This window comes from Heteronotia binoei, chromosome 1, assembly GCF_032191835.1.
Source record: "Heteronotia binoei isolate CCM8104 ecotype False Entrance Well chromosome 1, APGP_CSIRO_Hbin_v1, whole genome shotgun sequence".
Taxonomy (NCBI): Eukaryota; Metazoa; Chordata; class Lepidosauria; order Squamata; family Gekkonidae; genus Heteronotia; species Heteronotia binoei.
The window spans coordinates 272612863-272626460 of record NC_083223.1 but is presented as its reverse complement, the minus strand read 5'-3'; the positions used below and the strand labels follow the sequence as shown (position 1 = coordinate 272626460).

The 13598-nt window shown below is 45.4% G+C and overlaps 1 protein-coding gene across 1 annotated transcript; it reads right to left on the bottom strand.

Annotated features, from left to right (window-relative positions):
* Positions 1-4624: 4624 nt before the first annotated feature.
* On the bottom strand, positions 4625-7513 carry LOC132583858 (sericin 1-like). The gene has a single exon (XM_060255616.1). It carries the CDS (start codon positions 7511-7513, stop codon positions 4625-4627), a length of 2889 nt encoding a protein of 962 aa, XP_060111599.1.
* Positions 7514-13598: the final 6085 nt, after the last annotated feature.

The following is a 13598-nucleotide window of genomic DNA, read 5'->3' as shown; positions in this document are numbered from 1 at the left end:
GGTTCAATCCCTGGAGATACACACACAGACATGCACCCTGGACCCATTCCAGCTTGTCGATATCCTTCTTAAAATGTGGTGCCCAAAACTGAACACAATGTCAAAAGAGAGATGCCTGGCTGAGCTTGGCAACCAGCAGGAGGTTTGGAGGCAGAGATATAGTGGGTTGGACTCGATGACCCTGGAGGTCCCTTCCAACTCTATGATTTGTGTCAGAAACATAATATTGTCATTTCTGAGCATACCCAATAAATGATGGTGGTAGCTCTAGGAATCACCGGGAACTTGATGGTAAAATCATCGTTTCTTCAGTTCTTAGAACTACCACCATAACTTCCAGGTTGACCTTAGAAGTGATGGCGTCATATTAACATAAGAACATAAGAGAAGCCATGTTGGATCAGGCCAATGGCCCATCCAGTCCAACACTCTGTGTCACACAGTGGCCAAAAAAAAATTATATATATATATATATATATATATATATATATATATATATATATATATATATATATATATATATATATATACACACACACACACATACACACACACACTGTGGCTAATAGCCACTGATGGACCTCTGCTCCATATTTTTGTCTAAACCCCTCCTGAATGTGGCTATGCTTGTGGCCGCCACCACCTCCTGTGGCAGTGAATTCCACATGTTAATCACCCTTTGAGTGAAGAAGTACCTCCTTTTATCCGTTCTAACCCGACTGCTCAGCAATTTCTTGTAAACCTCTATCATGTCACCCCGCAGTCGACGTTTCTCCAAGCTAAAGAGTCCCAAGCGTTTCAACCTTTCTTCATAGGGAAAGTGTTCCAACCCTTTAATCATTCTAGTTGCCCTTTTCTGGACTTTCTCCAATGCTATAATATCCTTTTTGAGGTGCGGCGACCAGAACTGCACACAGTACTCCAAATGAGACCGCACCATCGATTTATACAGGGGCATTATGATACTGGCTGATTTGTTTTCAATTCCCTTCCTAATAATTCCCAGCATGGCGTTGGCCTTTTTTATTGCAAACGCACACATATTATGATAGTGGGTTGTCGTCGCTTACATTCCTCCCATTGCTGTTCCAAGCACAGGTGAGCAATGGATAGGGATGGACACCAACTGCATTTGGGCTAGTCAGTTTGCTATGTGGCCTGTGGCTGAACCCATACAGCCATTCATTAACCAAACCAATTTGTATTGGTTCATGAGCCCCTTAACACACACACACACACCATAGTCGGTGTATGGGTAGGCCAAGTAGGCAGCCACCTAGGGTGTCACCTGGCCTAAGGGCACTGTCAGACACCCCCTCTCCCCATGCACACCCAATGGAAACCAGGCTCCATGGAGCACAGATGCTGCCCGGCTGGTTTCGTGTTCCCCGGGTCTGTTATGGACCCGGGAAACGCAAAAGTGGATGGTGCCTGCGCAATGCGCTCCTCAGAGCCCGGCAGGGATAAATTAACCAATTGTAAACCCTGAAGAAGAGCCAATGACAGCTTCTAAAAATTGGCTCCTGTATGCTGCCGCTCATCCTTCCTACTCTACTTCAACAGAGCCATGGGGTGGGAGCCGTAGCTCAGTGGTAGAGCATCTTTCTGGCATACACAAGGTCTTGGCCCTGGCACTTCCAGCTAAAAGGCTCAAGTAGAAATGACCATGTGAAGGTCTTGGCCCTGGCACCTCCAGCTAAAAGGCTCAAGTAGAAATGGTCATTGAAGGTCTTGTCCCTTACACCACCAGCTAAAAGTTGAAATGTTCATATGAAGGTCTTGGCCCTGGCACCTCCAGCTAAAAGGCTCAAGTAGAAATGGCCATGTGAAGGTCTTGGCCCTGGCACCTCCAGCTAAAAGGCTCAAGTAGAAATGGCCATGTGAAGGTCTTGTCCCTGGCACCTCCAGCTAAAAGGCTCAAGTAGAAATGGCCATGTGAAGGTCTTGTCCCTGGCACCTCCAGCTAAAAGGATCAAGTAGAAATGGCCATGTGAAGGTCTTGGCCCTGGCACCTCCACCTAAAAGGCTCAAGTAGAAATGACCATGTGAAGGGCTTGGCCCTGGCACCTCCAGCTAAAAGGCTCAAGTAGAAATGACCATGTGAAGGGCTTGGCCCTGGCACCTCCAGCTAAAAGGATCAAGTAGAAATGGTCATTGAAGGTCTTTGGCCCTGGCACCTCCAGCTAAAAGGATCAAGTAGAAATGGTCCTGTGAAGGTCTTGTCCCTTGCACCACCAGCTAAAAGTAGATATGGTCATGTGAAGGTCTTGTCCCTGGCACCTCCACCTAAAAGGATGAAGTAGAAATGGTCATGTGAAGGTCTTTGGCCCTGGCATCTCCAGCTAAAAAGATCAAGTAGAAATGGTCATTGAAAGTCTTTGGCCCTGGCACCTCCAGCTAAAAGGATCAAGTAGAAATGGCCATGTGAAGGTCTTGTTTCTGGAATCTCCAGCTAAAAGGATCAAGTAGAAGTTGCCATGTGAAGGTCTTGGCCCTGGCACCTCCAGCTACAAGGATCAAGTAGAAATGGCCATGTGAAGGTATTGTTTCTGGCATCTCCAGCTAAAAGGATCAAGTAGAAATGGCCATGTGAAGGTCTTGGCCCTGGCACCTCCAGCTACAAGGATCAAGTAGAAATGGCCATGTGAAGGTCTTTGGCCCTGGCACCTCCAGCTAAAAGGATCAAGTAGAAATGGTCATGTGAAGGTCTTGGCCCTGGCACCTCCAGCTAAAAGGCTCATGTAGAAATGGCCATGTGAAGGTCTTGGCCCTGGCACCTCCAGCTAAAAGGATCAAGTAGAAATGGCCATGTGAAGGTCTTGACCCTGGCACCTCCAGCTAAAAGGATCAAGTAGAAATGGTCATGTGAAGGTTTTTGGCCCTGGCACCTCCAGCTAAAAAGATCAAGTATCATTCTCACAATTTTTAGTTCTTAATTTCATATTTTAAAAAAAATAGAATTTAAAATTTAAAAAAACCCTGCAAATTAAAAATGTAAATAGTTTCAAGTTTCTTCATTTCTCTTACAATTCTCTGTTTTTATATTTTTTGGGGGGCACTAATAGGTAGCTTGCCTAAGGCGACAAAAACTCTAGCACTGCCCCCCTTGCTTTCTGCTCCCTGCTGAAACAGCCCTGAGCCATTTAAACCCCTGCTTTCTGCTCACTAATGCTCTGAGCAGGGAGCAGAAAGCAGAGGGTTAAATGGTTCAGAGCTTTTGGCAGAGAGCAGAGAACAGGGGCTGAAATTGCTCAGAGCCATTCCTCCCCCCACTCACACTTTCTGTTCTCTGCCGCTTTCAATAATGAACAAAAAGCAAAGGGTTAAATGCATTGGAGCTTTGGGCAATGAGCAGAAAGCAGGGGTTTAAATGGCTCCAAGCCATTTAAACCAAAGAGGGTTTTTGTGTGTGTGAAGAGCAGAAAGCAGGGGCTTAAGCAGCTCAGAATCATTTAAACCCCTGCTTTCTGCTCTTCATCCACCGTCATGAACAGATCATAAGGGAGCACGTGGTCCCCCTTGCCGGAGGAATGTGTAGTTGTCCCCAAGATGGGAGAAAATGTAAAGAAAGCCTCAAATAGGTCAATTTCAAGTTTGTCTACCTTAATATCAAACATACATCTGTGGTTGCTAAAGCAATTAGTATGGCAAACCAAACGACTTTCAAAAAAATTAAGAACAACATTGAGATGGATCAACCAAATGAGGAGTAATCATGGGGTTTTGAGTAACCATCGTGACGGCCTCCAGCCACATGAATCTTCCCAAGCGGTCATGGCATTACCCCTCCAAATCATTATTCATAAAACAAGCTTTTTAAGTGTCCTATGGTGTGATGCGTAAGAATTACAGACCTGTGAACTTCAGTTGGCTCTAATTATACACCCTGAGAAAAAAAAAAATTCACCCATAATGGAAAATGTGAACAAACCCTCAAGAAGACACAGGATTGGAAGCCGCTGTAGCGCACAGACATGTGCTTGTAGGTCAGCAATGAGAACACTGCCGTGCCTTGGTTGTGCCTCATTTCCTAGGGGAAGGGAAGCTATATAAAAGCATCTTACCCTCCTCAGCTCTACACTCTTCTCGTTGACTGTCCGTCAACCACTTGACAAGGTAAGTCGAAACCTGATTTTCTTTACTGCCAAAGAAGGAAAGAGACTATTGGTATTGCAAGGACCTCTACAACCATTAAGAGAGAGAGAAAGAGAGAGACTCAGTGGATATGGCTTTGTGGGAAAACTCGCAAGACAAGTTCCAGAAGATTCTCTGTCAATAGTTGTATAACGGGGTGGTGGTACATACTTATCAAAATGAACCCCATGAGACTAAAATGAATATCCTACTTAAAATTCCCTTCTGGAAATCTTAATCTTAAAACAAAGGGCTTTGCTAAATCTCCATTTGAAATATTGACAATGCCTTTCTGAATATTTGCTAAACTAACAACAGAAGCTGCTCGCCAAGAGAACGCGAATGTATTGACATCGGTTTATCTACCCAAAATGGGATTTTTTATTTGTTTCAGCTTCATACACGTCATTACAAATGGGCTGCAAGAAACCTTGCTGCTGCCAGTGCGGTTGTATGCAGTGCAAACAGCGCAACTGTGCTCCCTGTTGCTTCAAGAAGGGCTGCTGTGGCAAGTGTGGCTGCTGTCCCTGTTGCTGTGACCAGAAGAGTTGTTGCAGTAAATGTGGCTGTAATCCCTGCTGTTGTGACCAGAAGTCCTGCTGCTGCAGCAAGTGCGGCTGTAACCCCTGCTGCTGTAACCAGAAGTCCTGCTGCTGCAGCAAATGCGGCTGTAACCCCTGCTGCTGTAACCAGAAGTCCTGCTGTTGCAGCAAGTGCGGCTGTAACCCCTGCTGCTGTAACCAGAAGTCCTGCTGCTGCAGCAAGTGTGGCTGCAACCCCTGCTGCTGTCAGCAAAAATCCTGCTGTAGCAAATGCGGGTGTAATCCATGCTGCTGTAACCAGAAGTCCTGCTGCTGCAGCAAGTGTGGCTGCAACCCCTGCTGCTGTAACCAGAAGTCCTGCTGTTGCAGCAAGTGCGGCTGTAACCCCTGCTGCTGTAACCAGAAGTCCTGCTGCTGCAGCAAGTGTGGCTGCAACCCCTGCTGCTGTAACCAGAAGTCCTGCTGCTGCAGCAAGTGTGGCTGCAACCCCTGCTGCTGTAACCAGAAGTCCTGCTGCTGCAGCAAGTGTGGCTGCAACCCCTGCTGCTGTAACCAGAAGTCCTGCTGTTGCAGCAAGTGCGGCTGTAACCCCTGCTGCTGTCAGCAAAAATCCTGCTGTAGCAAATGCGGGTGTAATCCATGCTGCTGTAACCAGAAGTCCTGCTGCTGCAGCAAGTGTGGCTGCAACCCCTGCTGCTGTAACCAGAAGTCCTGCTGTTGCAGCAAGTGCGGCTGTAACCCCTGCTGCTGTCAGCAAAAATCCTGCTGTAGCAAATGTGGCTGTAATCCATGCTGCTGTAACCAAAAGTCCTGCTGTTGCAGCAAGTGTGGTTGTAACCCCTGCTGCTGTAACCAGAAGTCCTGCTGCTGCAGCAAGTGTGGATGTAACCCCTGCTGCTGTAACCAGAAGTCCTGTTGTTGCAGCAAGTGCGGCTGTAACCCCTGCTGCTGTAACCAGAAGTCCTGCTGTTGCAGCAAGTGTGGATGTAACCCCTGTTGCTGTAACCAAAAGTCCTGTTGCAGTAAATGTGGATGTAATCCATGTTGCTGCAACCAGAACAGCTGTAACCCCTGCTGTACCCAGCAATGCAGTTGCAAGAAATGTGGCTGTTCTTCCTGCTGCTGCAAACAGAAGAAGTGTTGCAGCAAGTGTGGCTGTAACCCCTGCTGCTGTCAGCAAAAATCCTGCTGTAGCAAATGCGGGTGTAATCCATGCTGCTGTAACCAGAAGTCCTGCTGCTGCAGCAAGTGTGGCTGCAACCCCTGCTGCTGTCAGCAAAAATCCTGCTGTAGCAAATGCGGGTGTAATCCATGCTGCTGTAACCAGAAGTCCTGCTGTTGCAGCAAGTGCGGCTGTAACCCCTGCTGCTGTCAGCAAAAATCCTGCTGTAGCAAATGCGGGTGTAATCCATGCTGCTGTAACCAGAAGTCCTGCTGCTGCAGCAAGTGTGGCTGCAACCCCTGCTGCTGTAACCAGAAGTGCGGCTGTTGCAGCAAGTGCGGCTGTAACCCCTGCTGCTGTAACCAGAAGTCCTGCTGTTGCAGCAAATGTGGATGTAACCCATGTTGCTGCAACCAGAACAGCTGTAACCCCTGCTGTAGCCAACAACGCAGCTGCAAGAAGTGTGGTTGTTCCCCCTGCTGCTGCAAACAGAAGAGCTGCTGCAGCAAATGTGGCTGTAATCCATGCTGCTGTAACCAAAAGTCCTGCTGTTGCAGCAAGTGCGGCTGTAACCCCTGCTGCTGTAACCAGAAGTCCTGCTGCTGCAGCAAGTGCGGCTGTAACCCCTGCTGCTGTAACCAGAAGTCCTGCTGTTGCAGCAAGTGTGGCTGTAACCCCTGTTGCTGTAACCAGAAGTCCTGCTGTTGCAGCAAGTGTGGCTGTGACCCCTGTTGCTGTAACCAGAAGTCTTGCTGTTGCAGCAAGTGTGGATGTAACCCTTGTTGCTGTAACCAAAAGTCCTGTTGCAGTAAATGTGGATGTAATCCATGTTGCTGCAACCAGAACAGCTGTAACCCCTGCTGTACCCAGCAATGCAGTTGCAAGAAATGTGGCTGTTCTTCCTGCTGCTGCAAACAGAAGAAGTGTTGCAGCAAGTGTGGCTGTAACCCCTGCTGCTGTCAGCAAAAATCCTGCTGTAGCAAATGCGGGTGTAATCCATGCTGCTGTAACCAGAAGTCCAGCTGTTGCAGCAAGTGCGGCTGTAACCCCTGCTGCTGTCAGCAAAAATCCTGCTGTAGCAAATGCGGGTGTAATCCATGCTGCTGTAACCAGAAGTCCTGCTGCTGCAGCAAGTGTGGCTGCAACCCCTGCTGCTGTCAGCAAAAATCCTGCTGTAGCAAATGCGGGTGTAATCCATGCTGCTGTAACCAAAAGTCCTGCTGTTGCAGCAAATGTGGATGTAACCCATGTTGCTGCAACCAGAACAGCTGTAACCCCTGCTGTACCCAGCAGTGCAGTTGCAAGAAGTGTGGGTGTTCCCCCTGCTGCTGCGAACAGAAGAGCTGTTGCAGCAAGTGCGGCTGTAACCCCTGCTGCTGTAACCAGAAGTCCGGCTGTTGCAGCAAGTGCGGCTGTAACCCCTGCTGCTGTAACCAGAAGTCCTGCTGTTGCAGCAAGTGCGGCTGTAACCCTTGCTGCTGTAAGAAAAAAACCTGTTGCAGCCAGTGCGGCTGTGACCCTTGCTGCTGTAAGCCAAAGAACTGTTGCAGCAAGTGTGGCTGTAACCCCTGCTGCTGTAACCAGAAGCCCTGTAGCAAGTGTGGTTGCTGTCCCTGCTGCTGTGCCCAGCGTGGGGGTATCCAGGTGTGTTCCTGCATGCCCGGTGAGCTCCCATGCTGTGCCCCCTGTTGCTGTAACAAGTGTGCCCCCGCTAACTGCTGTCCCGCACCTTCTTGCGCCCCCAGCTGTTGCCCAAGTACCCCTTGTTGCCAGCCATGCAAGCAATGATAAAGAACCTCCCAAAGTAAAACTCAGCCTCCTGGTTGCTGACCTTGTGAGTCTGCTGGCCGACTTCCTGGATGCCTTTCATAGATGCCTCAAGCCTTGTGCCTGCCTCCATCATAAAACGGAACCATCTTCATTCTTCCCTTCCCTTCAACTTTCTTATCGTTTGGGGAGGCACGTCTGTCTTATGGGCTGGACTTATCCTCTCTTTGGTGTTTGGGGTCCTGTCCTGTACTATTGGGATGTAGCACTTCTGACAATAAAATGCTGAAATCATTTCCTTTCCTAACGTCTTTGGTTCCTTCTCAGTTTCGTTTTCACGCTCGTTCGGTTCACTCAAGCCACCTCCTCAACCAATGCATCTTCGCTCGACCAAGAATTAGATCGTAGGATTCATTATCAGTGGGTATTAATGATGGCTGTGAGCAGGGGTTAGGGTTGTCAAGTCCACTTCAAGAAATATCTGGGGACTTTGGGGGGTGGAGCCAGGAGACATTGGGGTGGAGCCAAGATCAAGGCTGTGACAAGCATCATTGAACTCTAAAGGGAGTTCTGGCTATCACATTTAAAGGGACAGCACACCTTTTCAATGCCTTCCTTCCATAGGAAATAATGAAGGATAGGGGAACCTTTTTGGGGGGCTCATAGAATTGGACCCCCTGGTTCAATCTTTTTTGAAACTTGGGGCGTATTTTGAGGATAGGCACTAGACGCTATAGCAAGAGCAAGATCAAGCCTTTATTGGCATAGAACAGATTTAACAGTAAAAATAGCAATATAAATAATGTAAAATCCTAGATAACAGAGTACGTAGGGAAGCTAATATACATAAAATAAGTAAAATATATATGATTTCAAATTTAGCAAAATTAAATAGTTAAAACAAATAAAATATGGTCATTCCAAAACCATTCTCTGTCGGAATCCCATGGCCTGTTGAAGAAATCTAGTAACCATTAAAGTTACCTCAGAGCAATTGTCATTTAAAAGTTTGTGGACTTTGCCTGAATCAGCACAGCCCAACATATCTGCTAAAATATCTTTCAGATATATACGACGAATATCATCATAAAGGGGACAGTTCAATAATACATGGGAAATAGTTTCAATACACTTGGGATTACAAAGACAATGTCTATTAGAGTACTCAATCCTGTTAAATCTACCAAATGATAGCAGATGCTAATGCATTACATCTTGTTAATGAGAACGCACGCCATTGCTGTGGAGCTTGCAGAGAGGAGAAATATGATGCTAATTTCCCTACTGAGAGAGGAAGTTCGAAATTCAGCGGGGAGCAAGACTTGTTGGCCAGGCTATATAACATTTGCATTTCAATATCTAAGATTTTGAGCTTAAGTTTTAAGAATGCATCTTTTAGGAATAGCATAAGAAGTGAATCTAAATCAATGCCCATAGACTTAATTTTCCTCTCAATAAATACTAGCCAATTTGACATATTAGATTCTGAGAGCAGTTGATATAAAAGGCTCTCCGAATCAGAGTGGAAATGTAGCTGTAACCAATATTTACGTGACATTAGCCATGCTTGTGTTTCCACAAGATTCGTCCCCGTTTCTAAACATAACACTGCATATGGTATGCACTTTGGGAATCCCAGGATTTTCCATAGGAGTTTTGATTGGACACCTTTAATGTTGTTATCCAAGGCTGTGATCCACACTGGGACCCCATATAAAAGCTGCGGTATCACTTTAGCCTTAAAGGTTTTTAACACAGCTGGGATAAACTGATTGCCTCTGCTGTAAAAGAAGCGCTGGATAGCTGCAATGTTAACATTGACTGACTTAATTATAGAGTTACGGTGATTAGTCCAAAGCGTGTTATATTGGAAATGAATTCCTAGGTATTTGTAGTATTTTACTTGTTCTCTCTCTTTGCCGCCTATTGACCATTTAGTTGGTTTCCAAGATTTAGAAAATACAACAATTTTAGATTTGTCATAGTTCAATAGGAGCTTATTGTTGTTAAGGAAGGTGATACAGCAAACAAGCAAACGTTTTAATCCAATTCTGGAACAAGATAGTAAGACTGTATCGTCCGCGTATAACAGTAAGGGAACGTGTCCGGCACCGAGTTTTGGACTATGATGGTCAGTATCTGACAAAAAGGGAGCAAGATCATTAAGAAAGAGGTTAAACAAAAAAGGGGCCAACACACAACCTTGTTTAACCCCCTTTCTTAACGGAATTTTTGATGTAAGATTGCCTGATAAAGAGCATTTGACTTGACAAAAGTTGGAAGTATATAATTTTTTAATGAGCATAAGGAGTCTTTTATCAATACTTGATAGTTGCCCCTGCCATCACCAACATGATGATAGAGTGTTGCCCCTGCCATCACCAACATCCCCGGGCCAAAATAAGCCCGCCTTAAATCCACCAGGGATAGGGCTTTCTCTGTTATGGCCCCTACATGGTGGAATCAGCTGCCGGAGGAGGTGAGGGCCCTGTGGGACCTTGTTCAATTTCGCAGGGCCTGCAAGACAACCCTCTTCCGGCTAGCTTACACCTGACTGACGAGAAACTTAACGCAGCTTTCCAGACTTTTGTTATATATTCTGTTATGATGCTTAATGTTTTAAGGTTTTAAATATTTTAAAAGTTTTAAATATTTATACATCTAAATGTTATTAATGTTATGTTTGACTCCCTGTTGTAAGCCGCCCTGAGCCACCTCGTGGGAAGGGCGGGATATAAATCCTAAATAAATAAAATAAATAAATAAACGTGACGATATTATTCCCAGAAATGACATCACCGACACGGTGCAAAACTCTATGGTAAAAACAGCTACCAACCATAGAGTTTTGCCCCAAAAGCAGAGTGTTGCCCTGACATCACCAACGTTGTGACATCACTTCCAGAACTGACGTCAGCACATTACTAATAACATGCGGGAACAGCTTTGGAAGGGGTGGGTTTCCTCACCAGCCAGCTGGCCGGTGGCAGGTCAGTGCCTGTAAAATCAGATCCCCAGCCTCAACCTGGGGACTGGCAAGCCTAGCTACTAGCCATGGTGACTGGGGGGATAAGGGTGACTGCTGCTGTAAACATGATTCAGAAGAAGGAAACTTCTGAATACCAGAGCAAGGTCCTGGCATCAGACCTTGGCGTCTCTGCTGTTGGCTCTTCAGAGCAACCCCCTGGCTACTGCATCAAACAGGTTCATAGAATCATAGAATCAGAGTTGGAAAGGAAGTACCTCCCCCAAAATTCACAGGATCCTCATTGCTGTCAGCCTCTGTTTTAAAACCTCCAAGGAAGGAGAGCCCACCACCTCCCGAGGAAGCCTGTTCCACTGAGGAACTGCTCTAACGGTTAGGAAGTTCTTCCTAACGTTGAGCTGGCAACTCTTTTCATTTAAAGAATTTTGTTAATAACATATGGTAACATTATCCATTAATAACCTTTTTTTTATCTTCCCCACATGCTATTTTCTAAATCCCCCTCCCCCCGTTACTTGACTCCCGCCAATGTTATAAACTTGAAATGTTAACACTTAAAGGTACCCTTAAACCATATGAACCATATAAGCCTAGATTCATGTTCTTCTTTTTTCTAATACTTAATTATTATTAAAAAATTGTCCAATGTCCTTTTATTTTCCATTGTTTTTCTACATAACCTCTAAACTTTTTCCACTCCTTTTTATAAACTTTTTCCACTCCTTTCTATAAACTTCATAGTCTCTTAAGATTCTTGTTAGTTTATCCATCTCACTCCATGTTATTACTTTTGTAATCCAATCCCATTTGTCTGGTATTTTTTCTTGCTTCCATAACTGCGCATACAATGTCCTAGCCACTGAAAGCAAGTACCAAATCAAAGTTCTATCTTCTTTTGGAAATGTTTCCATTTGTAATCCCAACAGAAATGTTTCTGCTACTTTCTTAAATTCATATCCCAAGATCTTGGAAATTTCTTGTTAAATCATCTGCCAATACTTTTTTGCTCTTTCACAAGTCCACCATATATGGTAGAAAGAACCTTCATGTTTTTAACATTTCCAACATCTATCTGGCATCTTATTGTTCATCTTTCCCAACTTTTTAGGGGTCATATACCATCTGTACATCATTTTAAAACAGTTCTCTTTAATACTATGACACGTCGAAAGCTGCATAGAATTTTTTCCACGAGTATTCCCAAGTTTCCATCTGTATTTCTTTATTTACATTAATTGCCCACTTAATAATTTGAGATTTTACTACTCATCTTCAATTTTACTACTTCATCTTCCATTTACAACTTCATCTTCCCCATATGCTTTTGCTACTTCATCTTCCATTTTAAGAGTAACTTATATATTTTTGAAATTAATTTTTCATTATATCCAAGCAGACTTTCTCCATTTCCTGTTTGCTCTCGTCTTATTCCTTCAGCTTTAATATCATTTTCCACCAGCCGAGCCGGCAACTCTTTTGATTTAATTTCAACCCATTGGTTCTGGTCCATCCTTCTGGGGCCACAGAAAACAACTCCACCCCATCCTCTATAGGACAGCCCTTCAAGGACTTGAAGATGGTGATCATATCACCTCTCAGCCGCCTCCTCTCCAGGCTAAACATTCGCAGCTCCTTCAACCTTTTCTCATAGGACTTGGTCTCCAGACCCCTCACCATCTTCATCACCCTTCTCTGACCCGTTCCAGCTTGTCTATATCCTTCTTACAATGTGGTGCCCAAAACTGAACACAAGACTCCAGGTTGCTGATTAGATAGGCCACTTCACCCAGCAGGGCTGCTCTTCTGTTCTTACAATTACCAGTTGGTTGGTTTGTTTGTTTTCCCTATCCCACTGCTGAATTTCCCACAATTACTGGCTGCACTGCGCTCCTCGATTCAAGTTTGCCAAGACGAATTATTCAAATTCATTCTATGGTTGGTGATGGTTCTACGATACCAGGGGCAGAGAACGTTCTTTCCATAACCTGCTAGCTGAGGACATTTAGCTGGGAATACCTGCGTACAAAGCAAACAGTCGCTGAGCTCCTATGGCATAAGAAGCAAATTATGGAACTGCTTTATATGTAGTCAGCAGCAGACCACCTAGCACTCATAAACACAAAGGAATCTATAACGGCTGCTACTTGAAGCATTTAAACTGGGGATGGCAGAGACTGAACTCGAGACCTCTATATTCAAGATAAAGAGTTGGATTTATACCCCACCTTTCACTCAGAGTGGTTTACAATCTCCTTCCCTTCCTCTCCCCACAACTAGACACCCTGTGAGGTAGGTGGGCTTGAGAGAGTCTGACAGAAGCTACCCTTCAAGGACAACTCCTATGAGAGTTGTTTTCTGTGGCCCCGGAAGGTAGGACCAGAACCCATGGGTTGAAATTAAATCAAAAGAGTTTCCGTCTCAACATTAGGAAGAACTTCCTGACCATTAGAGCGATTCTCAGTAGAACAGGCTTCCTCGGAGGTGGTGGGCTCTCATTCCTTGGAGGTTTTTCAACAGAGGCCAAGATGGCCATCTGACAGCGATGAAGGAGGAAGCCTGTTCCACTGAGGAATCGCTCTAACGGTCAGGAAGTTCTTTCTAATGTTGAGCCAGAAACTCTTTTGATTTCATTTCAACCATTGGTTCTGGTCCTACCTTCTGGAGCCAAAGAAAACAATTCACCCCTCTTTTGGTGTCGGGGAAGCCTCTGGATGACCCGAAAACAAGTCGCCACCACAGACAGCGTGCCCTTAAGTGCCCCTGGGAGCATTGTGTGGGCATCGCCTGCACCCTCCCTGAGTCTTTGGGTCAACGTGCGTCGACTTGGAACCGACCCCGGAGCGTTACAATGCAAACCGATTAAACCGTGTGTTGACATCTGCTGGGGTTTTTTTTCTTAGCGGGGAATGGGGGGGGGGCCATACGCTTTCTGGAGATGGGCTTGGAGTGCCCCAATGCCATGCTGGGAATTATTAGGAAGGGAATTGAAAACAAATCAACCAGTATC

What these genes read in the sequence shown, in the direction of transcription:
- LOC132583858 (XM_060255616.1), bottom strand. Translation starts at nt 7,513, where the DNA reads ATGGGAGCTCACCGGGCATGCAGGAACACACCTGGATACCCCCACGCT.